The sequence below is a fragment of the Hirundo rustica genome, chromosome 25, assembly GCF_015227805.2.
Source record: "Hirundo rustica isolate bHirRus1 chromosome 25, bHirRus1.pri.v3, whole genome shotgun sequence".
Taxonomy (NCBI): Eukaryota; Metazoa; Chordata; class Aves; order Passeriformes; family Hirundinidae; genus Hirundo; species Hirundo rustica.
In genome coordinates this window covers 627,192-650,265 of record NC_053474.1, presented here as the reverse complement: position 1 = coordinate 650,265, position 23,074 = coordinate 627,192, and the positions used below count along the sequence as shown (strand labels likewise).

Here is a 23,074-nt window from a genome sequence, read left to right as displayed (position 1 = left end):
CCATCCCATCCCATCCCATCCCATCCCATCCCATCCCATCCCATCCCATCCCATCCCATCCCATCCCATCCCGTTCCTCCCGTCCCGTCCCGCCCCGGCGGATCCCCGGTGCCAACCAGCGGCCTCAGGGCGGAACTGCAGCCTCGCCCCGCCCGCCCCGGGGGTACCGGGGGCACCGGGACGGGCCGTGCCCGACCCCCGGCAAACCCCGGCCCCGCCCGCAGCTCTGCCCCCGCCCCGGGGTTTGTGCGGGTTCCTGCCGCTGGCGAACGGGGGGTGAAAAGTAGAACTGAGCCGGCGGCCGCGTTCACCTAAAAAGGGCAGAATTTGAGCTCCGGTAGCGGCGGGGGCCGGCCCGACCCGGCGCGGATCCCGGGGGTTGCCGCGGTGTAACGGGAGCTGCGGGGCCGGAGCGGGAGATCCTCGTTGGGGGGAAAAAAAAAAAGAAAAAAAAAAGACAAAAAAGAGAGTATTTATTGTTGTTATTGGTTATTTCTGGAGGAGCACTGGGGCTTTCTGGGGCTCGCAGAGCCCGGCCAGGGCTCGCCCCTCGAGGCACCGCGGCTCGCGGCGGAAAATGGCTCACGCCTGAGTGAGGCGAGTCCGGCAAAGGAGGATTTTATGGTGCTGGGCTTTGTTTTGGTTTGTTTTAAGGAAATTTGCGTTTCACACCGGGCAGCGCGGAGCCGGGAACGCCGCGGCCCGGCCGGCTCCTCTCAGACGGACGGTGCCGGTCTGCAAACACGGCCGGACCGAGCCGGGCACCGCGAAACAGCCGGGGAGCAGCGCGGGCACAGCCAGACGCTCCTCTGCCCCGGGTCTGCCCTGGGTCTGCCCCGGTTCTGCCCCGGTTCTGCCCGGTTCAGCCCTAGCCCGGTCCCCGGTTCGGGATAGCCGCGGGGCGCCGGGAGCCGCCGCCTTCGTTGTGTTCGTTCCCGCAGAACCGGTGGCTTCGCCACCCGAATTTTTTCTCCACCGGATCCCGTTCGGAGCCGCCGGCCCCTGCCCGCAGCCGCAGCCCCGGGGAGCTGCCGGGGGCTGCGGCGCCCGGAGACCGCCGGCGAGGAGGCGGCTCGGTTTTGGGGAGAGCAGAAGGAGGAGGTTTGGGAGGCGCGGTTTTCAGCGCCGGCCAAGAGGCGAATCCCCCCGGGGACGCGAGTGCCGGTGCTGCCGGAGCTGCCGGAGCTGCCGGGGGTCCCCGCTGCCGCCGCTCCGCCAGGGTCGCGCCCGCGCTGCGGGAGCGCGGTGCGGCGGGGCCGGGCTGTATCCTCAGCCGCTCCGGACGGCCGCAGCCCCAAACCGGCCCCACCGCACCCCAAAACCTCCCCGGCGGCGGCGGCGGCGGCGGCCAGAAACCACCGGAGCCCCGAGGTGCGCCGGGGGCGTGTCCGCGGGGCCACGCCTCTTCACACTGACCACGCCCACTCATGAATTAACCGCGCCTCTTTCCCCGTAGCCACGCCGGGGGGCGGGGCTAGAGCCCCGCGCGGGGCTCCCATTGGCGGAACGGCCCGTCCGTCACGGCGGCACCGCCCCCCCGGGGCCGGCAGTAAATACGGTACCGGGCGGCGCGGAGGGGCCGGCAGCGGGGCTGGGGCTCGGAGCGGGGAGCGGCACCGGCACCGGGGCTCGGCGCGGGGAGCGGCACCGGCACCGGCTCGCAGCGCGCACACCGGACCCGATCCCCCCGCTCCCGATCCCCCCCGGCGCCGCCCCGCCGAGCACGGCGCTCCGCCGGCCCGGAGCGAGGCAGCGCGGGGCCCCGCCGCCTCCCCCGCCGCCCGCCGAGCCCCGCCGGGTGCCCGCCCGTCCCGCCCGGCTCCCCGCCGCCCGCCGTTGTGATGCGTATTCCCGTAGACCCCAGCACCAGCAGGCGCTTCACTCCCCCGTCCACGGCCTTCCCCTGCGGTAAGATGGGCGAGAACAGCGGGGCGCTGGGGGCCCCCGCGCCGGGCGCCCGCGCTCGGCCCGAGGTGCGCTCCGTCGTGGATGTCCTGGCCGACCACGCCGGCGAGCTGGTGCGCACCGACAGCCCCAACTTCTTGTGCTCGGTGCTGCCGTCGCACTGGAGGTGCAACAAGACGCTGCCCGTCGCCTTCAAGGTAAGCGCCGAGCCCCGACGGGCGGCGGGCGCCGAGCTCCGGACCCGCTCGCCCTTTTCCCCCCTCCGCCCCCTTCTCGCTTGAAATCGCTCCCGACGTCGCCGCCGAGGGAGCCCGCGTTATTATTTTTTAATCAAATAGCCCGGTTTATTATTTTTAATCAAGTCTCCGCATTGCCCCGCGGTCACGGCATCTTAGATATTCCGTACAGTTAGGAGCTCTCAGGCAACTTTGAAGTTTAATGAGATGGAGGTTAATTACCTTCCTGGGAGAGGGAGAGCGAGGCAGGGAAGGGAGATCTAATCTGCAAAAAGCCGAGCGCGGAGCTGCAGGCGCGGTGCCGGGGCTGCGCTGCCCGGGCTCCCCGGGGCTCCCCCGGGCCGGGCATCCCCGCTGCCCCCGGGGACCGGCACCGGCCCGGGGAAGCCCAGGCCGGACCGGGCAGGGCGGCAGCGGAGTCCCGGAGCCCGGAGGGGTGAGGGGGGCTCGGAACCCGCTTCCCCCGGCCCCGGGAGCTCCGGGCGCTGCTCCCCGGGAGGGGTCCGGGCCCTTCCCCGCTCCCGGCGCTTCCCCGGGGCCTCGCTGGCGGCCGCCCCGCGCTCGGCAGCGCTTTATTTTTATCCCGAATCCAACAAAATAAACGCACAGACGGGGCCGAGGGTGGCCTGACCCCCCCGAGCCCCCTCCCCGCCGAGCCCCCGTCTGCCTTTAACCCTTTCGGAGCTCATTTTGCCCTTCCCTCTCCGATTTTCTCGGCCTTCCTCGGGGGGCTCGGGTTGCTTTTGGTTTTGCTTTGGGGTTTTTTTGTGCGGGTTTGGGGGGGGGAGCGTGGCGCAGGTTGGCGGCGGTGAAGGATGATTTTAGCCCGAAATCTCTGGCCCTGCCCTAGGTCGTAGCGCTCGGAGATGTCCCCGATGGGACCGTGGTCACGGTGATGGCGGGGAACGACGAGAATTACTCGGCGGAGCTGCGCAACGCCTCTGCCGTGATGAAAAACCAAGTAGCGAGATTTAACGACCTCAGATTTGTTGGGAGAAGCGGCAGGGGTAGGTACCGGCCAGGAAATGGTTGGCCTTTTTATTTGGGTTTGGGTTTTTTTTAGAGGAGGGGGGAAAAAAAGGGAAAAATGAAAGGAAAATGTTTCTCTCCTTTTTTTTAATTATTATTTTCTTTTATAATTTAAATTTCATTTTTAAAATTTATTTTGTTGGTTTATTTTTTTAATTTTTATTTTTATTTTATTCTCTGTTGTGTTTTATTTCAACCGCGGTTTCGTTGCCGGGAGGAGCCCCCCAGCCCCAGAGCGGTTCCCGAGGGATGCGGGAGGGATGCGGGAGGGATGCGGGAGCAGCTCTGCCCCGCTCCTCCGCGGGCTCCTTCTCTGCCGAGGTGTCAGGAAAGGGCGGCAGGGATGAAAAAATAATAATAATAAAAAATTAAAATACAGACTTAAATATATCTAAATATCTACAAATCTGTCTAAATACAAACGAGGCGAATCTTCCCCAGTTCCTCCCGCGGCGCAGGAGGCAGCGGCGGGTGCTCGGTGAGCAAAAACCCCACCTGGCAGCGCGACTTTAAAGAGCGAAAATCGAGAGTTTAAAGTGAAATAATGACGCAGAGCTCGGCCTGGAGCGCTGGCACGGGCAGGGAGCTGCGGCGGCTCGCGGGGGATTTTGCTCGTTTTCCCCGCGCTCGTGGCAGGGAAAAGCGGGGAGAAGCAATTTGGCTTCCCGGGCTTTGCCGGGCGGATCGGTCCGCGCCACCCGAGCAGGGGGAAATGAATCCCCCGGAGATGTTAAACCCTGCCCGCCCTCCCCGTACCTGAATTTCCGAGGGTATAAACAGAATTTCAGCCTTTCGTCACCGATGAGCGCTGCAGATCGAAGCACCTCGCTCTGCATCTGAGCCCAAACAAGAGCTCTGTATTTTTATGGCCATATGGCAGCATTTTCTCAAAGGCTTCAAATGTATACACACAGTGTCAGATATATTTTGACTTCTCCGCATTAATTAAAAGCAGTGATGTTAGGAATTATTTGCATGTAATAACTGTTTACTTGTTCCTCTTTATGAAACTTGAATAGTTTACATTCTTTCATACATTTCCTTTTTCCTGTTGGCTCCTTCTCCATGTTGCAGTTTCTTTAAAACTCTCCACTTAACTGGTTGCAGGTTGATGGATGGAAAATGTTTTTCTTTTATGAATTAAGCTTTCATTTCTGTAATCAATTATTCTCTTAGGCTCTTTTCTTTCTGGTTGAGCTTTTTTAATTTTTTTTTTTTTTTCTTCATCCTCACACTAATTTCCAAACTGAACGCAACCCAATCTCAGCGTGACTCTTGAATTCATTATTAACTCGCTTCCTCCGCACTCTCAAGCTCGGAATTAGCAGGGGTTTGGTCTCACAGAACCCGTGGCGCACAAACTCCTTCCTCGGGCAGAGTCCTCCCGGGCGCTCATCGAGCACCGGCGGCGCCTCCGCTGCCTCTAACGGGCGCTAATTATTTTAATTTTTTTTTTTTTTTTAACATATTCGTGTGGGGCGAGGCTTTGTCATACTCAGAGAGGAACAACCCCACCGCGGCTCCCCGGGGCCGGCCCAGGGCGGCTCCGTGGGGTTTTCTCGCCGTGTCGAGGGTGGATTTCGCTCCCGGTGTCGGGCGCTGCTCTCCCTTCACGGGGCTCTTTTCAGAGCTGTGATTTGCTGTGAAAAAAAAAAAAAAAATAATCGCTGCCGTTGAATTTTTATTCCGGGTGCCGCACTCGCTCTGCCTTGTTTGGCTCCATCCCTGGCAGCCCGGTGCTGCTTTCATTTATCCTGGCAGAAATCCGGACTCGCCGTGGAATGTTTCCCTGCGCGTGTGCAAATGTTTGTGTAAATCCGAAGTGAGGACGTGTGGATCCGTAAACACGGATCCTGCTCCAGCCCCGCCGTGTGCCCGAGCTGCAGGAGCCTGGAAAAGCCCGGCAGCCAGGCTCTCCTTGGGAAAACACCACTCGAAACGGGCCAGATTCGGGAATTTTTAGTAATATGGTGTCAGGGATTATTTCCCGGCGCTGGGAGCTGGGAAGAGCCGCTCCCAACTCCCCCCCAGAAATAAATTCCCATCTCCATGTGCAAGACAAAGCGGGGGAAAAAAAAATCAGTCAGATTGAGCTGTATAAAATGAAAGTAATTCCTGCTGCAGCCCAGCTGGAATCTCCCCTCGGAGCATCCCCTGGAGCCCGCGGGGCTCCCAAACCCGGCCGGGAGCCGCGATCCAGCCCCGGCGGGGATGAGAAACCCCGGCCCGGCTTCCTGAGAAGGCGGGAAATGACTAAAAATGATGCTGGGGCAGAATCGTCATTTTCGGTTCAGGGCAGGGTTTGTGAGAGAGGCAGAACCGGCCCGGGCTGGGGCTGTGCCTGCAGCGAGGGACTCCGGGGCAGGGAGGTTGTTTCACGTGGAGGATGAAAAATTCAATATTATAATCACAAATGAATCAGTATAAATCAGTTTAAATCAGTATAAACAGGGATACGGAGGTGCCAGCCTCAGCTCTGCGGTTCTGTCCCTCGCAGCCGGGTTTTGCCGCACTCTGCCTGCGAATCCTTCCCTCTCCTCCTGCAAATTCCCGAAACAATCTCTCCTCATCCTCCTCGCCCCCTGCCAAGGTTTTACCCGCAAACCCTCGGCGCCGGTTGTTTTTCCCGTGGCCGTGGCGGCTCCGGGATCCTCGGCCGGCTCCTCCCGTCCCTGCAGGTTGCAGCGGCTGCATCCCCGGGGGTTCAAATGATTTTCTTGCGCTTCTTTTGCCCTCCCAAGCGCCTCTGTCTGTGCAGAAGATGAGCCGGAGGTTTGTGCGCTGTTCTGTCCTGGTTTGAAAGCCGAGGTGAGGCGGGGGTTGCTGCTTGCTGTCGGCTCTAGAGCCGGCATTCCCTCCTTTCCATGCTCCATGGAGGAATTCCCACACCTGGGGTAATTCCTGCATGTTCTCCGGGAGAGATAATTTCTTTTTTTTTTTTACGGTTTATTCCTTTTTTTCCTCCTATCTGGATCAGTCCTGTTTTGTTTCGCTGCGGGTGTTCTCAGGTCCGACCCTGCGGAGAGGCGATGGTCGGGATCTGAAAAACCCCGATTGCTCCAGGGGAAAAGGGGAAGGAGGTGGTTTCTTCCTGCTTTTATTTGTGGAATAAAGGCTGGACGAGCAGAAATCCATCCCACCGAGGTCTATAGCTGATATCCCGCTGGGGTTCAGACCCCTGATACCTTCGAAATCCCGCAGGGTTTGCTGCTGGGCCGTGGTCAGAGCGGTTTGTGCAGCCTCCCTCCTCCAGCCGAGGGTTTCCCGAGTTTGGGGAGCCCCAGGAGAGCCGAGGCCCTTCCTGCGGGGATTTCTGCTCTCCCACAGCCTCCCCCGGGCCGGAAAGCGAGCCCGGCCCCAGCTCGGGGTGAGGCTGCGGGAGGTGAAGGGTCTGGGGTCAGGGTGGGCCCAGGGGTGGTGGCACCCTCTGTGATGATAAAGGCATTTTCAGACTGCGGATGGAAACTTGTTCTGCTGGGGCAAGAGGGGATTTTCACTGCTTTATCCCTTCTTTTCTGTTTTGGATGAAAGGTGGCAGCTCAGAGCTTTGAGGGTATCTTTGAAACCCTCCCCGAGGGCATCCAAACCTTTCCCAGTGGCAGATTCCTGCTCCCTGGGCAGGCCTGGCAGAGGGGACAGTCCCTGCAGAGCCGCCCGGCCGCTTCTGGCCGCCAAAGCTGGCCGGATTCTGTTCCCATTCCGCAGTTCCAGATTTTGGCCATCCCGCGGGTGCTGCAGGGCCGAGCACGGCTCCTTCCCAAGGGAGCATCCACAGGGCCATGGATCCAGAGCCCAGCTCCTTCCCAAGGGAGCATCCACAGGGCCATGGATCCAGAGCCCAGCTCCTTCCCAAGGGAGCATCCACAGGGCCGTGGATCCAGAGCCCAGCTCCTTCCCAAGGGAGCATCCACAGGGCCACGGATCCAGAGCCCAGCTCCTTCCCAAGGGAGCATCCACAGGGCCACGGATCCCCAGGGAGGGGATCCCGCAGCCGGCGCTGCCCCCGGGCTGGGGAAAGGGGCAGAATCCCAGAGGGAAAACCCCAGGAGGCTGCTCTGGGTGGAGGGGTCGGGGCAGGCCAGGCGAGGAGGCCGAGTGATTTTTCCATGCGGGAAGGTGGCGGCTCCAGGGCTGTGTCTGGGCCATCACGGCTCCTTAAACGCGGTGACGTGTGCGGGGATTTGTGTCCGAGCCCGCTCCGGCCGCAGCCTCTCTCTCTCCCGCATGAGCCCGTGTGCCATCCTCACTCCTGTTGTGGTTTTTTTTTTTATCTCCCTCCCCACCCTCTCCAGGGAAAAGCTTCACCCTGACCATCACCGTGTTCACCAACCCCACCCAAGTGGCCACCTACCACCGAGCCATCAAGGTCACCGTGGACGGACCCCGGGAGCCCCGCAGTAAGTGCAGGGCTGGGGTTGGGGCTGGGGTTGGGGTTGGGGCTGGGGTTGGGGTTGGGGTTGGGCAGCGCTGACGGCTGTGGGGAGGGGTGCAGGGCCCGAGCCCCCCGTGGCGGAGGGGGGCAGGATGCGGAGCCAGCGCACGGAGCTCAGGGATGGCACCGTTGGCTGCTCGGATTTTCCTGGGTCCCTCCCTCCCTGCCCTGCTCCATATCCCATCACACAGGGATGGTTTGAGCTCCCTGCCCTGCTCCATATCCCATCACACAGGGATGGTTTGAGCTCCCTGCCCTGCTCCATATCCCATCACACAGGGATGGTTTGAGCTCCCTGCCCTGCTCCCTGACCCATCACACAGGGATGGTTTGAGCTCCCTGCCCTGCTCCCTCACCCATCACACAGGGATGGTTTGAGCTCCCTGCCCTGCTCCCTGACCCATCTTGGAGGGATAATTTCACAGCTCCAGGTTGGGATGTTGAGAAAACGCTTCCCAAAAGCACGAAGGCCGCAGCCTGGCCTGCACGGGGAGTTACGAAACCGGAGATCTGTGCTCGGCTTCGGGGGCTGATGGCTGCCGATTGAACCGAGAGCGGCGCAGGTTCCCCGGGTGCCGGGGCGGTGTCTGCGCTCTCGGAGCTCCTTCCCCTCGGCTCCGCCGCGGTTTCGCTTTCGGGCTGTCAAAGGCTGGGGCTGGCAGCGCCCGCGGCCGGGGGCTGAGCCTGGAGAAACCAGAGAGACTGTGCGACCGCAGAACCGTCTGTGTTGTGCTGGGGAGGCTCTCCCGGGGGCAGGACGGTGCCTCGTGGTTGAGGGAGGCTCCGGGAGCTGCCCTGCCCGGCTTGGGTTTCGGCGTCGGGCCGCTGGCAGCTGCCCCGGGCGTTGCAGGGAGCCGCTCCGGAGCTGTGCCCGCAGGGCTTTCCTCTCGCCACGAGGATTATTCGCCCTGTGGGACCCCCGCCGTGCGGTGGGATTTTATCCCTGGGGGCTCCCTCGCCGGCTTTTCGCTCCGATTTCGCCTTCCTGCTCTCCCAGCGCCACCCCGGGACGATAAAGCCGAGTTTGTTCCCTTTGCGTGTGAGGCTGTCAGTGCCCGCATTGAGAGGAAGCGGTTTGATCCTTCGAAAAACGCCTCAGAAAACATTTTCTGTTGATGCTGACGCTGGGCCATCGGTGCCCCTTGATGTCAGGCCAGGTGGAGGCCGTTCCCTCGGCCGGGGGGTTTCATTTGCATCGGGCTTTCTTGGATTTTCCCCCTTTCCCTGATTTTATTTTGGAGCCCGTCGAGGATGGATTTAGAAGCTGGAATGCAGGAAATCCAACGCTGCCGTTGCGGGTTGTTTTTTTTTTTTCCCCTAAGCCAGAAACATCAGGCAGGTCCCCGGTGTGGGGCACCTGTGGGTCGTGGTGGGTGCTGGGGCTGGGCAGGGGATTTCACAACCCAGCCAGGAGTGTCAGGAATAGAAACCAGCCCTCCTGACTGCTGGCTCAGCCCCTTATCGGCTGCATCGCATCGCCTTTCTAATAATAATAATCATCATCATCATCAGGAGTGCATAAATAATAATACAAGGTGAGATAGCTGCTCCTCTCCGAGGTTGTCCTCCCCGCCAGCCAAGCCCCGGTGAATCACACCCGTTCCTCCTGAATTTCAGCATTTCACCCCCGAGCTCCCCGGCCCGCAGCTCAATTTTCTGATCGGGCCAGAGCCGAGGATGGAGCAGCTTGTCCTGGCTCTGGTGTGGGGTGCTCTCCCTGGGACACAGCCCCGGTGCAAGGGCAGCGGTTTTCTGGCATTTTCCCTGGTTTTGGTGATGATTTCTGGACCTCGAATTGTGCGGGAAGCTCTTTGAGGAGATCCGCGTGGTGTTTCGTTGCTGCTCGTGCCCTTGCCTTGTGTGGCCCCCAAAGGTCGATCTCTCCCGCGTCCCTGCACGCCCCCAACCCGTAAAGTGCTGATTTTAAAAGTTCAGACCCAAGCTGTGGCTGTTTTGGAACTTTTTTTTAAGGAATCATTGATTTGATGGTCCTGTTTTGTATCCCAGTCTGACTCTGGGGCTTGAACTCATGGCTGACAAATTTCCAGCAGGAGAAAAACATTTTTTTAAAAAAAAATCCCTTTTTTTGCCACACTTTTGAATGAAGACAATTAAAAAAAAAAAAAAAAGGAAAGAATGGAATGACACCTTTCCTCCCCCCGTCGGTAGAAACCCTGGGTGTGGAAACAGCAGCAGTAAAACGATCCTGGAAAGCCGAGGTGCTTTTCCTGGTTCCCCTGCCGCAGGGTGGCTCCCGGGCACAGCGCCCTGGCAGTGCCAGCCGGGGGTGGCACCGGGGGCTGGCACTGCCCTGCTGGTCCCCACCTCGCCCCAAACTCCCCGGCTGGGGCTGCCCGGCCTTGCTCGGCTGCGGCAGGTGAGAGCTGCCAGCAGCAATGGCAATTTTTATTCATATATTTACACATATTACAGACACTTTTAAACATGTGTATGTTAATACGTGTGGGCATAAAAAAAAAAAAATATATATATATATATGGAATTTCCCCCCCTTTTTCGGCTTCAAAGGCGGGCCACGGTGTGTGTTGGCCGCTGTTGTGAGGATCGGCGCTGGGCAGGGCTGGAGGCTGATGTGGGGCTGGTGGAGAGGACAAAACCCATCCTCAGAGTGGGAAGAATTGGCCATTTGTCCCGGTACCCTGGGAAAGCCCTGGGCAGCGCCTTCTCAGCTGCAGCAGGATCGCTCCAGCCAGCGTCCTTGTGGGGTTTGGGGGCCAGAGCTGCGGCTGGGCTCCACCTCTGGGCATCCCATTCATCCTGCACCCCGGCCCACGGCCTCATCTCAGCCCTTGAGCGAGGCTTTTAACTCAGGCCGTGCCCAGATAAAACTTCTGCGGGGGCTGGGCGGGGCTGGGCGGGAGATGCGGGGCAGGGGGTGAGGGCAGAGCCCTGCCAGGGGAGGAGGGAGCAGGGCAGGCTCCTTTGGCATCCCCCAGGAGCGTGCAGCAGCACCAGGGGTGACGCCAGCGGCGCCTTTCCTTGAGCATCTCCTCCGAGCCTCCTCGGGCTCCTCCGAGCTCTTTTCCCTCGTGCTCCAGCTCTTTCTGGGTTAGATCTGGAGGGGAAGAAAAGGACATTCTGTCAAGTTGGCACCTTAGCTCTAAACAAATAGCACAGCGGGTGCCAAGTGTTGACATACTTTGTACAAACAGGAAGTAATAAAATATTTGAACTTCCTGTGGAATTTCCTCCTTTTCCCCCCCTTTCTGCAGCCCTGTGTTCAGCAGGAGCCCTGCTGCAGAACCCTCTCTCATCCACAGCTGCTGCAAAATAATCCCTGGCAGGCAGAACGTGGGGAACAGACTGGCTGGGGGCTGCACGGGGGGTTCAGTGGTTCCTGGGGAAAGGGAGCGGCCCCAGGGCCCCCCACCTGCTGCCTGCCTCCCCTTCCCCTTCCCCTTCCCCTTCCCCTTCCCCTTCCCCTTCCCCTTCCCCTTCCCCAGGCTCTCACCTTCTCTCACCTTCTCTTCTCTCACCTTCTCTTCTCTCACCTTCTCTTCTCTCACCTTCTCTTCTCTCACCTTCTCTTCTCTCACTTTTCCTTTCTCCCTCCCAGCTCCTCTCACAGCTCCAGCCCCCTTCTGCCCAGAACTCTTGTGCAAAGGTTTTTTTTTTCCCTTTTAAATTCCTTTTCTCCCCTCTTTTTTCCCTTTTAAATTCTTTTTCTCCCCTCTTGGACATTTTTTTCCCCCCCCCCACCATTCAGTCTTTACCCTCTCTCCCCACTTTCTGGACTCCTTTTGGATTTAATCCCCTCTTTCTGACTCCCAGCCCGTAGCTGCTGGGGAGGAGAGGGGCACCGGGGGGATTTGTCACCCGTGGGGTGCCTGTGTCCCCCGTTCCCTGCTCAGCCCTGGCTGCACCGTGGCCGTGCTGGCTCTTGGTGCCTCCTGCCCTGTTCGTTTTTGGGTTGTGCGTCACGGATTTGGTGCTTTCGGTCGCATCCCTGCTGGGTGTGACCGCAGTAAGTGACAGAAACGTGTCCCCAGCGTGGCTTGGACCAGAGGAGGGGGCTCGTGGCCAGAGCGTTTCACATCTCCACTCCTTGTCCCTGCAGTTTTTTCTGGCTGGGCCCGTCCTGCACAGCCCCACGGTCTCTCCGTGGTCACTTTTTCCTCCCCAAAAAAGGCTCCTTGCCCCAGCAGGCCGTGGCTGTCCCCAGGCTGTGGCTGTCCCCTGTCACGTAGCCAGCGGGTGGGAAGGCTTCTCACCTCCGCCGTGCCGAGGCGTTTCCAGGAACCGCTGCTGCTCTTCGGCTTTCAGACTTCTGAGAGCCTCCGCTGAGCGAGGGCTTCCCTCCCACCAGGGCTCAGAGCCCGGCCCTGCGCCCTGAGCTGGGAAAGGAGGGGTTTGGGGTGTGCAGAAATGAGTTTGGATGTGCAGAAATGAGGAGTTTGGGATGTGCAGAAATTAGGAGTTTGGGATGTGCAGAAATGAGTTTGGGGTGTGCAGAAGTGAGGAGTTTGGGATGTGCAGGAATGAGGAGTTTGGATGTGCAGGAATGAGGAGTTTGGGGTGTGCAGAAGTGAGGAGTTTGGGATGTGCAGAAATGAGTTTGGGGTGTGCAGAAATGAGGAGTTTGGGATGTGCAGGAATGAGGAGTTTGGATGTGCAGGAATGAGGAGTTTAGATGTGCAGGAATGGGGAGTTTGGGATGTGCAGGAATGAGGAGTTTAGATGTGCAGGAATGGGGAGTTTGGGATGTGCAGGAATGAGGAGTTTGGATGTGCAGGAATGAGGAGTTTGGGGTGTGCAGAAGTGAGTTTGGGGTGTGCAGAAATGAGGAGTTTGGATGTGCAGGAATGAGGAGTTTGGATGTGCAGAAGTGAGTTTGGGATGTGCAGGAATGTGGAGTTTGGATGTGCAGGAATGAGTTTGGGGTGTGCAGGAATGGGGAGTTTGGGATGTGCAGGAATCGCTGTCCCTACAGTGCTGGTTGCCCCCACCTCATGCATCGTGAACTCTTGGCTTGAATACGAGGTAAAAAAGCAAAAATCCGTGAGAAAGATGGACTGGGAAGGGGAACTCTTGTGTGTCAACCCCGCCTGGGCTGGGCTCTGTTAACAGCGGTGCTGTGGGAGGAGGGTGCCCGTGGCCCTGCGTGCCCCAGCCCGGCTGCTGGGATGCCTCTTCCCAGTTTGTGCGGGGAGCCTGGGAGGAGGAAGGGTTCTCTCAGCACGCCCTGGGCTGACACCGCTGGCTGGGGCTCCTCTCTCCAGCCCGAAGGGATCAGCGCAGATCCCTGACCCGCCCTGCCCTCAGCCCTGCCCCTCCATCCCCGAAGCTGCAAACCACCCTGCGGAAGCCTCTCTCACGTCCTGACGGATTGACTGAGGGTGCACCCGAGTCCTTTTCCCCCGGGTTCAGAGGAGCCTGTGCTGCGAATCACAGGGTTGGAAAGGATCGTAAAAGCCACCCCGTCCCAACCCACACCTTCCACTAGAAGGGATTTTCACCCCCTTTCTATTCCCAGTAGAAGCTAGAGAGGAAAAGGGAGCACAGAGAAATGAGTGACCCTCCACTACCGTCCCCATCTCTTGTGGCTGAGATTTATTCCCAGAAGCAGCAAAACTGAAACCCTGTTTCACTGAGGGAGGGGAAACGAGGCTCAGTGTTGTACCTGGTCAGCAGCTTCCTATTTCCCTGCCCCCACGGCTTCAATGCCACCAAAAGCACCCAGTGCCCTGTTCATTAGATCGCAGAGCTGACTTTTTCCGTGCTGAGTTTTGGGTTCTTTAAAAGCAGCGATGGTTTATGGTGAGATTCCTGACCTCTGGTCACTCCTTGTAGCAAGGAGCATCTCTTTGGGCTTCCCGCTTTGTTCTGGGGGGAAAAAGAGGAAAATACGACACAGAAACGTTCCTCTTTGAGAAAAGTGAATTGTTATCTCTGCAGGGCTGGGAACCCCCCAGCTAGGCTGCTGCCCAGCCCGGAGGGATTTTGGCCGCCCTGCCGGGGGATGTTTTGTGGCCTGGACCCGTGCCCCGGCGGATTTGTGTAAATCCACGCTGTGTTTTCTCCTCAAAGGAGATAAAAACAGGTTTTCCCTTAGCTTTGTTATGATTTGAGGCAACTCTGAGAGGAGGCAGGGAGCTGGGAGAGCTCTGCAGGGTTTGGGAAGGTTGGGACAATGCTCTGCGGGACAGCAGCTCCAGGAACCTGGAGATGGTGAAAGAAAATTCTCCCAGTCCAGGGACAGAGGGAAATTGGGATTTACTGAGCGGCAGACGAGTGTGGGTCAGTGGGGACAGCCTGAAACAGCTGAGGATGAGGAGGATGGAGAGGGGTGATGGGATGGGCGCCAGAGAGGGGCAGGGGCAGAACCATCCCCTGGTCCCGTGTTCCTCCAGGCAGCTCTTGGACCTCGAGGCAGAGATCCTGAGCTTTCCGCACATTTATCCTCAGAGATTCGGGAAGTGCTTGGAGAATGAATTATTGGAGAGTCTTGTGTCTCTCAGAAGCTGGAGCAGGGACCCAGGACGGGGGTGGGTTGTGCCAGTATTGTCCAATTCCAGATCTTTATCTTGGCCAAAGGCTCCCTCGTGGGGCTGTGTAAAACTTGAGCTGGAGACGTTTTCTGTAATTAAAAGCAGACTCGGTGCTGAAGTGCTCCCGTGGGGTGATAGTTTTGGGTATTATTGAGGTCTTTTGTTTTATTCCCCTGCTTGTCCTTAGCTAGAAATAAATACACAGACAGTTCCCAGATTGTCTGGGAATAAGGGGAAAAAAAAGAAGGGGAAAAAAAAAAAAAAAAAAAAAAAAAGAAGAGGAAAGAAAAAAAAAAAGGAAATGGCAAAAAGAAGGAAAAAATAGGAGAAAAAAAATTGCAACAACATTAATCCAAGATAATTTCAATAAATAAATTACCTCAGCACTTCCTGGACAATGATTTGTCCATGTCAGATTGCTGTAATCTGTTTTAATTTAATACTCAGTGGTTAAAACAAGCTGATTTCCCATTTCTGGAGGCCGGTCCTCATCCCTGGTGAGGAAGAGGAGGAAATCCTGAGTGGCCCTTTATGGCTTCCCTATTGCCGGAGCCCTGGCAGGGCTGAGGCTGTTGGAGGAAGCTCCGTGTGCCCATCCCGGGGCTTTGGCACCGCTCCTGCTGCTGAGGGACTGCTGAGGGCTTCCCTTGGATATCCTCGGCTGTCCCTGGGTACTCCTGGGATGGCGCTGCTCGGAGGCGCCGGGTGAACCCCAGCTGTGCCCCGGCCTCTGCTTTTGTGGGGTGGAACCTGTGCAGCTCGTGGCTCTCTGCCCCTCCCTGCGCTGCTCCAGCCCTGCCTGGAGGAGTGGGAAGGCTTTGGTTTGGTCAGGAGCCTTTGGGGAGCCTTGGGGTTCCCAATTCCTGCAGGAGCCTTTGGGGAGCCTTGGGGTTCCCAATTCCTGCAGGAGCCTTTGGGGAGCCTTGGGGTTCCCAATTCCTGCAGGAGCTTTGGGGGAGCCTTGGGGCTCCCAATTCCTGCAGGAGTTTTGGGGGAGCCTTGGGGCTCCCCAGTTCCTGCAGGAGCTTTGGAGGAGCCTTGGGGTTCCCAGTTCCTGCAGGAGTTTTGGGGGAGCCTTGGGGTTCCCCAATTCCTGCAGGAGCCTTTGGGGAGCCTTGGGGTTCCCAATTCCTGCAGGAGTTTTGGGGCAGCCTTGGGGGTCCCAGTTCCTGCAGGAGCCTTTGGAGAGCCTTGGGGCTCCTCAATTCCTGCAGGAGTTTTGGGGGAGGCTCGGGGCTCCCAGTTCCTGCAGGAGCCTCTGCAGACGGGCTCTTGCTGCACGGGAGGTTTCTCTGCCTGCATTCCCACCTCTAACACGGGTCTCAGGGACATGGGGATGTCCCAGGGGGCAGCAGGATGCGGAGGATTCCCTGCAGAGAGCAGAGCAGGGGTGAGAGCCGCCTGACAGTGCTCCAAGCACCGGGTCTGCGTCACCAGGGCCTTTGGTGCTGCAGCTCCAGGCTGTAACCCGGCCTCAAAAGGAATAACAGAGCAGCTGAAATTATCTGGGCTCCAGTAAATGCACTCCTCTCATTATTTCGTTCCCCACATGCAGTAAATTCCACCTCTCCTTTCCAATCGCCTGCTGCGTAACAACCTCAAAATCGTTTCGCTTGAAAACGGCCAATATTTTCTAAGTGCAGCAATATTGGGAGTCAGAACAGGGAAATTATTTTTGCTTGCGTCCTACAAAGGAATCTTTGTTGGGATTGGTTGCAACACCTCCTGCTTTTGAAAGCTTTGGGAAAACCCCAGGGCACGGTTTTTGCTGGGGTGGAAGAGGCAAACCTGGCCCTGGGGTGGCTCTGGAAATAACTCAGAAAGGAGAAATGGGCATTGGTCCTGTATTTGGGAGAGATTAAACGGATCAAAAGGGGTTTCTGGTGGTCATTTAGGGTTTGGGGGATTCAGTTGCGTTGGAGGTTTTGTCCAGGAGGATGTTGGTGGTGCTCTGTGTGGGGTTGTGTCAGGGGCTGTTCAAAGGCACAGTAAAAGAAACTCAAATACAATTCAAACACACAACAAAAGAAATTCCTGCTGGATCCAGCGGCATGATCCGAAGGGAGCTGTGCAGGGTGGGATGCAGGTGGCACCAAAAAGGAATTTTTGTGCCCATTGCAGCATGGCTGTTGGTGAGATTCACTCCTTCCCAAAGGAGCAGCGTTTTGCCCCGTGCCTCAGTTTACCTGTCTGTAGCTCCTGGGGGCAGCAGGGGATGCGGAGGAGCGGGCAGGGAGGATTTACAGAGTTATTAATGCAGCCCAGCTCCCTCGGGCAGGATTCAGGAACTCGGGAGGACACAGAGAAGGGTCACAGATTGGAAAGGAGAGAGGGGGGGAAAAAAAAATGGCCAGTGCTAAAAGGCAAGTTTCATTTCAGGGAAGACAACAGCTAAAGGACCAGAACTATCAACCAAAACCACAAGATCACATCAGATGTCAGGCAGGACACATCTTGTTTCTCCCTCCCGAAAGGGCTTATCAGTGCAACCAATCACTTTAATGATGTGGCGGGGGGAGGAAGAGGATTTGACTCAGAGTGAAATGAAATTTAGCTCCTGAGACCCTTCTCTTCCGCTGCCGGAGCGCAGTCACCTGTCCTGCAGCCAGGCAGAGATAAATCACCTCCCGCAGCGGAAGGGGCTCAGACATGAGTTTGCATCATTCTCTCTTACTCTTTCCAGTGTCTCTGCGTGCTGCAGCGGCAGAGAGGGGAGGAAGAAGAGGAACGTGGCGAGCAGGGAGCGCCCCTGGCGCCCCTCCCAGCCCCCGGGGATGGTGGCAGTGGGATGGGAACCTCTGTGCTGGGACTTTCCCCATTCCAAATCAGATGTGGCAGCAGGGAGCCCCTTTCCCCATGGTCAGCTCCGCTCCCTTGGCTTTGGGGAGCAGCGTTGCAGGGAGGATGAGGATGAGGATGAGGATGAGGATGAGGATGAGGGTGCTGTGCAGGTGCCATCACTCTGGGGCTCCTGCTTCCAGTGCAAAGCTGGGCAGGATCTGTAATTATCCAGCAGGATAACAGCAGCCAGGCGCTGGAGATGGAGCTTGGAGCTCATTCCTGGGATGAAGGGGATCAGTGTTTAAATGCCAGGGCTCAGCTCCAGCTCTCCCAAAGGGGAAAAGCAGCGCTCAGCATCCTCAAACCTTGGGAAAGTTCGGGTCTGCTCCCTCCCCACAGCGCCAGGGACATCTCAGCTCCATCAGCTGAACCACGGCACATTCCTTGCACCGGGATGAGCGGCTGGTCCTCCCCATCCCGGGCACCGCGTCCTTAACCAGTGTCACCCCAAGGAATTTGATGTGCTTGCCCTAATGGAACAGGTTGTGAGCTGGGAGAAACCAGCTCTACTGGTAGGTCCCAGTCCAGGGTGTTAGATAGCAGCAGGAACTCACTGGGACTGGCATCTCTCCATGGATCTATGGAATCTGAAAATCTGACCTCAGCTGAGGCAATACCAGCTGATGTCCTTGAGATCCGTCTGCTCCCTCCCAGCACCCAGCTCAGGAATCCTGGAATCAGGGAGTTTGCCTGATTCCGTGAGAACCGGATCACAGCCCGTTCGTGAGTTTTGCCTTCCTGGAATGGGGAGTGACGGCAGAGAGGCCGTCGGGGCTGGTGGTTTTTGCACCCTGTTCTGAAAGCTGCCCGATTTCCCGCAGATGTGCACCCACCTGCTGCGCTGTGACACCCGGGCTGCAGCTTTCACATCTGTAAATCACAACTTTTAACCCCCACCCTGTTCACTCTGCAGTCTCAGGGGCAGATTTTCAGAGTTCTTACGGATGGAAAAAGGCAGGAAAGCACTGGTGGGAGTTTTCAGCAAGGCACGAGTGGGCCAAATGCTTAAACCTGCTGAATTTTACTCACTGCTGTGAATACCCTCAGCTTTCCCTGTCTTCTGAAGGGCTTCAAATATTTTTGCAGATCCAGAAAGGCCCTTGAAACCCTGGGAATAGGGATTCCGTGTCCTTCGGGCATTTGAGCCGCAGTTGCATGGAAATTTGGGCGTGATGTTCCCTTTGATTTGGGAATGGGCCACAGCTCTCGTGTCCCCGGAGCTTTTGGAAGCACTGCTCTGGATTTCTGTTTAAATTAATGCCCTGCTTTGTTTTCCTTGCAGAGGTCTCAGTTTTGGGGTCTCCCAGCACAATCAAAGGCCCCGACAGGGTTTTTCAGAGACTGGCCAAGGGTGGGCACAGGGTGGGCAGGGAGAGAGGCAGAGGTGAGGTCTCAGCATTAACCCAGGAGTGAGAGGAGATCAGGGGCTCCCAAAGCCCCCTAATCAATCCCAGCCTGCCTAGAACGAACATCTCTCCCATGCTGGAGCTTCAGACACTAAAAATCCTACTGTAAATGCAACATATCTCTGTGCTTCCTGCCAGCTGGCCCCGAGCCAGCCTATTTCCTTCAAAAAGAGGGATATTTATTTTCATCCTTTTAGAGGCAGCCAATTCATCTCAGACCACCACCAGCTAAAAAAGCTTTATAAATTAGCAGCCTTTTTTTTTTCTTTTTTTCTTCCTTTTTTTTTTCTTTTTTTTTTTTTCCTCCTTCCTAATTCTCTCCCCCACCCCTTTAAATATTATTTTCCTTTGGTTGTTGGTGTGAAGGCTGTGCCAGGACATGCGGGCCGGGGCGCATTGCGCCACACTCCCCTTTCTCCCCGAGCTGCAGAAAGACAGTAGCAGCAGTGTCTCACGAAAGCCAGAGGAAACCAAAGCAAAGCCCGGCCGTGACTGATTCTCCTTCCAAATGGCGTAAGCAGGCCAACTTCAAACATGTGAATAATGAGTTATCTGTGCCTGACTTTGTTCGGCAGCACAAGGGACGGTGCCTCCCAACATTTCCCTCCTGTGAACTCCTGGGCTGGGCTTTGAGCACAGGGGCTGGGGCTCGGAGGGCACCTCCGTCACCCCACGTCACCTTCCAGCCCCTTCCAGCTCCCGGCTCTGGCTCTCCTCCCCTCCCTCCTGCCCTGGCAGTGGGGCTCCACCGAATTCTTCTTGGCCGGGAATTTCCCATGGCGTGTGTAGAGGCGGAGGTGGGATCCCAGGGAGAACCTGAGCGACGTTCTTGCCTTGTGTTGGAGGTGTGCAAAGATGAAACCAGCCCAGCATCTGCTGCAAGGGACTGGCCTGCTGTTCCCATAACACAGGAGTTTCACATGTGGCTTCTCTCTGGAGCACATGCTGGGACTTGATAGTCTAGCTGAGACTCAGACTGGGAAAAAATTCCAGCCTCTGCAGAGGGCCGGCGTGTCTCTGAAGTACCTGTGTTGAGGGCCACAGGAGGGATTTGAAAGGTGTTTTGCACATTGAGACCGAGTTTTATCCACTGCTGATTGCTTTCTTGTGGTCCCTTCTCACGGACGTGTAGAGACTGAGCCACGGCTTTAAGGGCAGGGACTGCTCCTGGTGAGCTTGGCTCAGCCCTGGAGTTAGGCTGGGAATATTCGGGCAGAGCCCCGGTGGGAGGATGGTGGAATGCCAGGGGGATGCTTGGATGCTTTGAAGGAGGCTGAGTGTGGCTCGAGCTGCTGTGCCACCCTCTCCTGGCTCCCGTCTCCTCCTGTCTGGAGCTGAGGCAATGATCTGCAGTGTGTGTGTGTGTGTGTGTGTGTGTGTGTGTGTGCTCATGAACGTCCCTCGGCGTTTCCTCCTCTCCAGCTTGCCGCCAGCATTCCGCAGCCAGGCTCCCGGGGAGGGCCAAGCCACTTCCCAACATCTGCTCTCCCGGCAGCACGGGGCTGAGCCGGGGGCTGGGAGGAGGCTGTGCAGCTCCTCGGCTCTCACCTGACACCATCCTCAGAGAAATCAGGGACCCGGGGCTCCCACTCACCCCAGAAAGGTGTTTTTTTTGAATCAAATCACTCAGCTCTGAGATTTTAGTGTCACTCAAGCCATGAAGTTCCTGGAGCCCCTTTCTACCTTTGATCAACTTCATATTCTGCATCTCAGTAATCTGAGGAAATCAGCTGCCTTTTGGAACTCCCCCTCCAGAGCCTGGAAACCCCATCCCGGTCCCAGCTTGGGAAGCCACATCAGGTTGCACACTCCTGGAAGGAAGAGCAGGCTCTGTTTGGTCTTTGAAATATTTTAATGCAGAAAGCATGTCTTTAAATCATAGCTCTGAGGGCCTGAGCTCGTGTGGCACACACTCTTTCGCTGTCTGCATTCCAAGGAAACACCCAAAACTTCCAGTGTGCTTCTTATTACTGGCCTAAAGTGTCAAATTCACGTCGGCTCTTCCAGCTGGGAAGTGTTCAATGGGACGGTTTGTTTGATATGCTGATACAGATCTTGTTATTACATCAGGATCGTAGGTGATCTGTCAATGTTTACATCATGTCATGTTCAATACTGGAGTTAACCGATTCCGAAACCCGATCCGGCGTTAAAACCCTGGCGCTGCTGACAAGGAGTGCCCAAGGTCAGGAGCTGCCACCGTTTGATGGTGCTGAGCTCCGCTCTTTCCATAAATATTGACCTGCAAGCCAGCGCTGGCCCAGCTGGAAATGCGGTGCAGAGTCTCCAACCCCAGCAGCGCCTTTTGTGCCCCAAAATTCACAGGCTGGGGTGATTAAGGCTCCTCGGACAGATTTCTTGGGATGAGGGCTGGGGCTGTTTGAAGTTGAGTGAAAATCCGCCCACTGGCTTCGGGAGGCTTTGAGTCAGTGCTTGGGTGAAGGTAGAAACCACCTTCCTGTTCTCTAAGGTATGAGCTATTGTTCGCTGGTTTCCTCTCCGTGACAGCTGTGGGCAGATGGGGAAGGGCTTTTAATGAAGCCAACCGCTGCAGAAATTAAAAAGCTCAGGTTGTTCTGATGAAAGAAACCCATTAACAGCGATTCTCTCTTGCGTGACAAAGTCTGACGTCCCCAGCCCTAAGTGACAAGCGGCAGGAAGTCCTGGGGAGACAGCCTGAGCTAAAGAGGGCTGGCAGGCCAAGCTGGTGGGGTTTAACCCGTTCCCTGCCTTGTTTCACGGCGTTTGGGGCTGCCAGACCTGGGGGCACAGACTGGAGAGGGTCTGGGAGAGCTGGGAAGAGCCCTGATCCCACCACCCCTGTGTTTGCTTTGACCTAGCAATCGTATCGAGTTTTCCACTTTCTTTTCGGCAGGATATTTTCAGGGGTTTGGGGGTTTTGCTGGTAACTGCGGGGTCTCCCCACAAACCAGCCCCTTCTGGAGGGTGCTGGCTCCAGGCTGGCCAAGCCCAGGGGGCTGTGCCCGCGATCAGACAGCGCGGGCACCGGAGCAACCGGAGCGCAGCATGACACAGCCACATGAAGCCCTTGGTGGGGCTGCACGGCTGAATAATCTTTAAAAACATTATCAGCATAGAGATCACTTGATATATTTTTTCAGGATTTCCCCCGTCACATGCCAGATACCACCACAGGGTAGGGTTTGTGCTGAGATAGAGGAAGGGAATTTAATTTTCTTTAGATTACTGGGGAACTTGGTCTTTGAAGTCCTTTTGGCTTTCCTGCAAAGCTCTACCCAAAAAAAACCCGGGTAAAGGTGAAATATAACCCTATTTTTCTTCTTCTGTGCTTAAATGTATAGTAAATGTGGGCTAAAACAAGACACCTCCGTGCACACACTTTTCCCCTGGAGAAAGCACCATGTGACAGACGCTGCCCACAGCTCCAGAGGCCCTGGATAACGTGGAGGTGCCTGAGGTCTGGGGACACACAGAGATGAGAAGAGATCGTTTATGGTCTTGCTTTGAGGTTTCCTTGGTTTACTTCACACAGCAGGGAAAATACATTTTCAAAATACCGCTGGGTTTTTGCTTTCTGCTGGGCTCATCGTCCCCAAGTTCTCCTCTCTGGCGCCGGCACGTTTTCCCTCGGCTTGGACTCTCACATCCCTGGAGGTCTGGGGATTATAGAGCTGGGAGGCGATGGTGGGGCTCACCTGGATGTGGAGAGAGCAGTGAGGGATCAAAGCCCCTCCGAATCTGTGGCGGGGAGGGGTTTGCTGCTGGGACACCCGTGGAGCTCAGCGGGGAGTGTGAGTTCCCCTCTGGAACGTGCTTTCCTCCCATCCCAGCCTCTGCACAGACAGCCTGGCAAGCGCGGCCCGAGCCAAGCGAGTGCGAGATCAGGAGATACCAGACGTTGGATTTGAAGAGGGGGAAGTGTGGGGACTTTCTGTGACTTTGCTATAAACTGACACGGCGCTCGCAGAGCTGTGCAGATGTGAGGGGGAAGGGCAGGGGGGTGCGGGCGAGAGGTGCCTGCATTTATCGCCTTTCAAACGCGCTGCCTCGCTTTCCTTTTCTTCTTTAAAAGCCACCAAGAGCTGAGCTTGGCTCGGTGGATGTCGGGCTGTAGGATCTGATAAGGCCCAGCTCTCTGAAGTGCTGCAGAAGGGTTTCTCCCCAGCCTCTCTGCCGGCGTGTCTGCACATCTCCGGTGCCCCCGGGCGCTGGGGTTGTGCCGGGGTGAGGCGGTGCCACCCGGGCCAGGTCCCTCGGTGGCAGGTGCAGGGAGCCGGGGGTGTCGCGGGGCAGTCTGGCTGCGGCAGGGGAAGAACGAGGAGAAGCCGAGCTCTGAACCCCGCACTGATGCGAAGCTGAGGCTCCTCTGGAGCCCCTCCAGCTTTGTGCGGGTGTAACTGAGACTGGAACCCGGCCCAGAGAGAGCGAAGCCGTTTGGCGATGATTAATACAGCAAAATGTGAAAGTTATGTATCAAGTGCGTTTCACGCGCCTCTCGCCTCGGGACAATTAGCATAAATTTAATAATTATTGCCCTGTGCCAGCAGCTGCTACCTAAGGAGCTGGGAGTGCTTTATGAAGGCTCATTAGCTGCTGCCCTGCCTGGGGGAGGAGGGTGATTAGTCTGCCCGTTTTATGGGGAGGAAAGAGGAGCAGAGAGAAGCCAAGTGAGGTGGCCATGGTGTGGTACCAGCGAGGGCTGGTCCCGTCCCTCCTGCGCCTCCTCCAGCCCCA

General features: G+C 57.2%; 1 protein-coding gene across 1 annotated transcript in view; it reads left to right on the top strand.

Annotated features, from left to right (window-relative positions):
• Positions 1 to 1,841: 1,841 nt before the first annotated feature.
• RUNX3 (RUNX family transcription factor 3) overlaps positions 1,842 to 23,074 on the top strand; it is a 33,756-nt gene continuing 12,523 nt past the window's right edge. The window contains exons 1-3 of the mRNA XM_040086232.1: positions 1,842 to 2,102; positions 2,992 to 3,148; positions 7,463 to 7,567. Coding sequence (XP_039942166.1) covers positions 1,842 to 2,102; positions 2,992 to 3,148; positions 7,463 to 7,567 — 523 coding nt within the window. The remainder of the gene's footprint in view (positions 2,103 to 2,991; positions 3,149 to 7,462; positions 7,568 to 23,074) is intronic.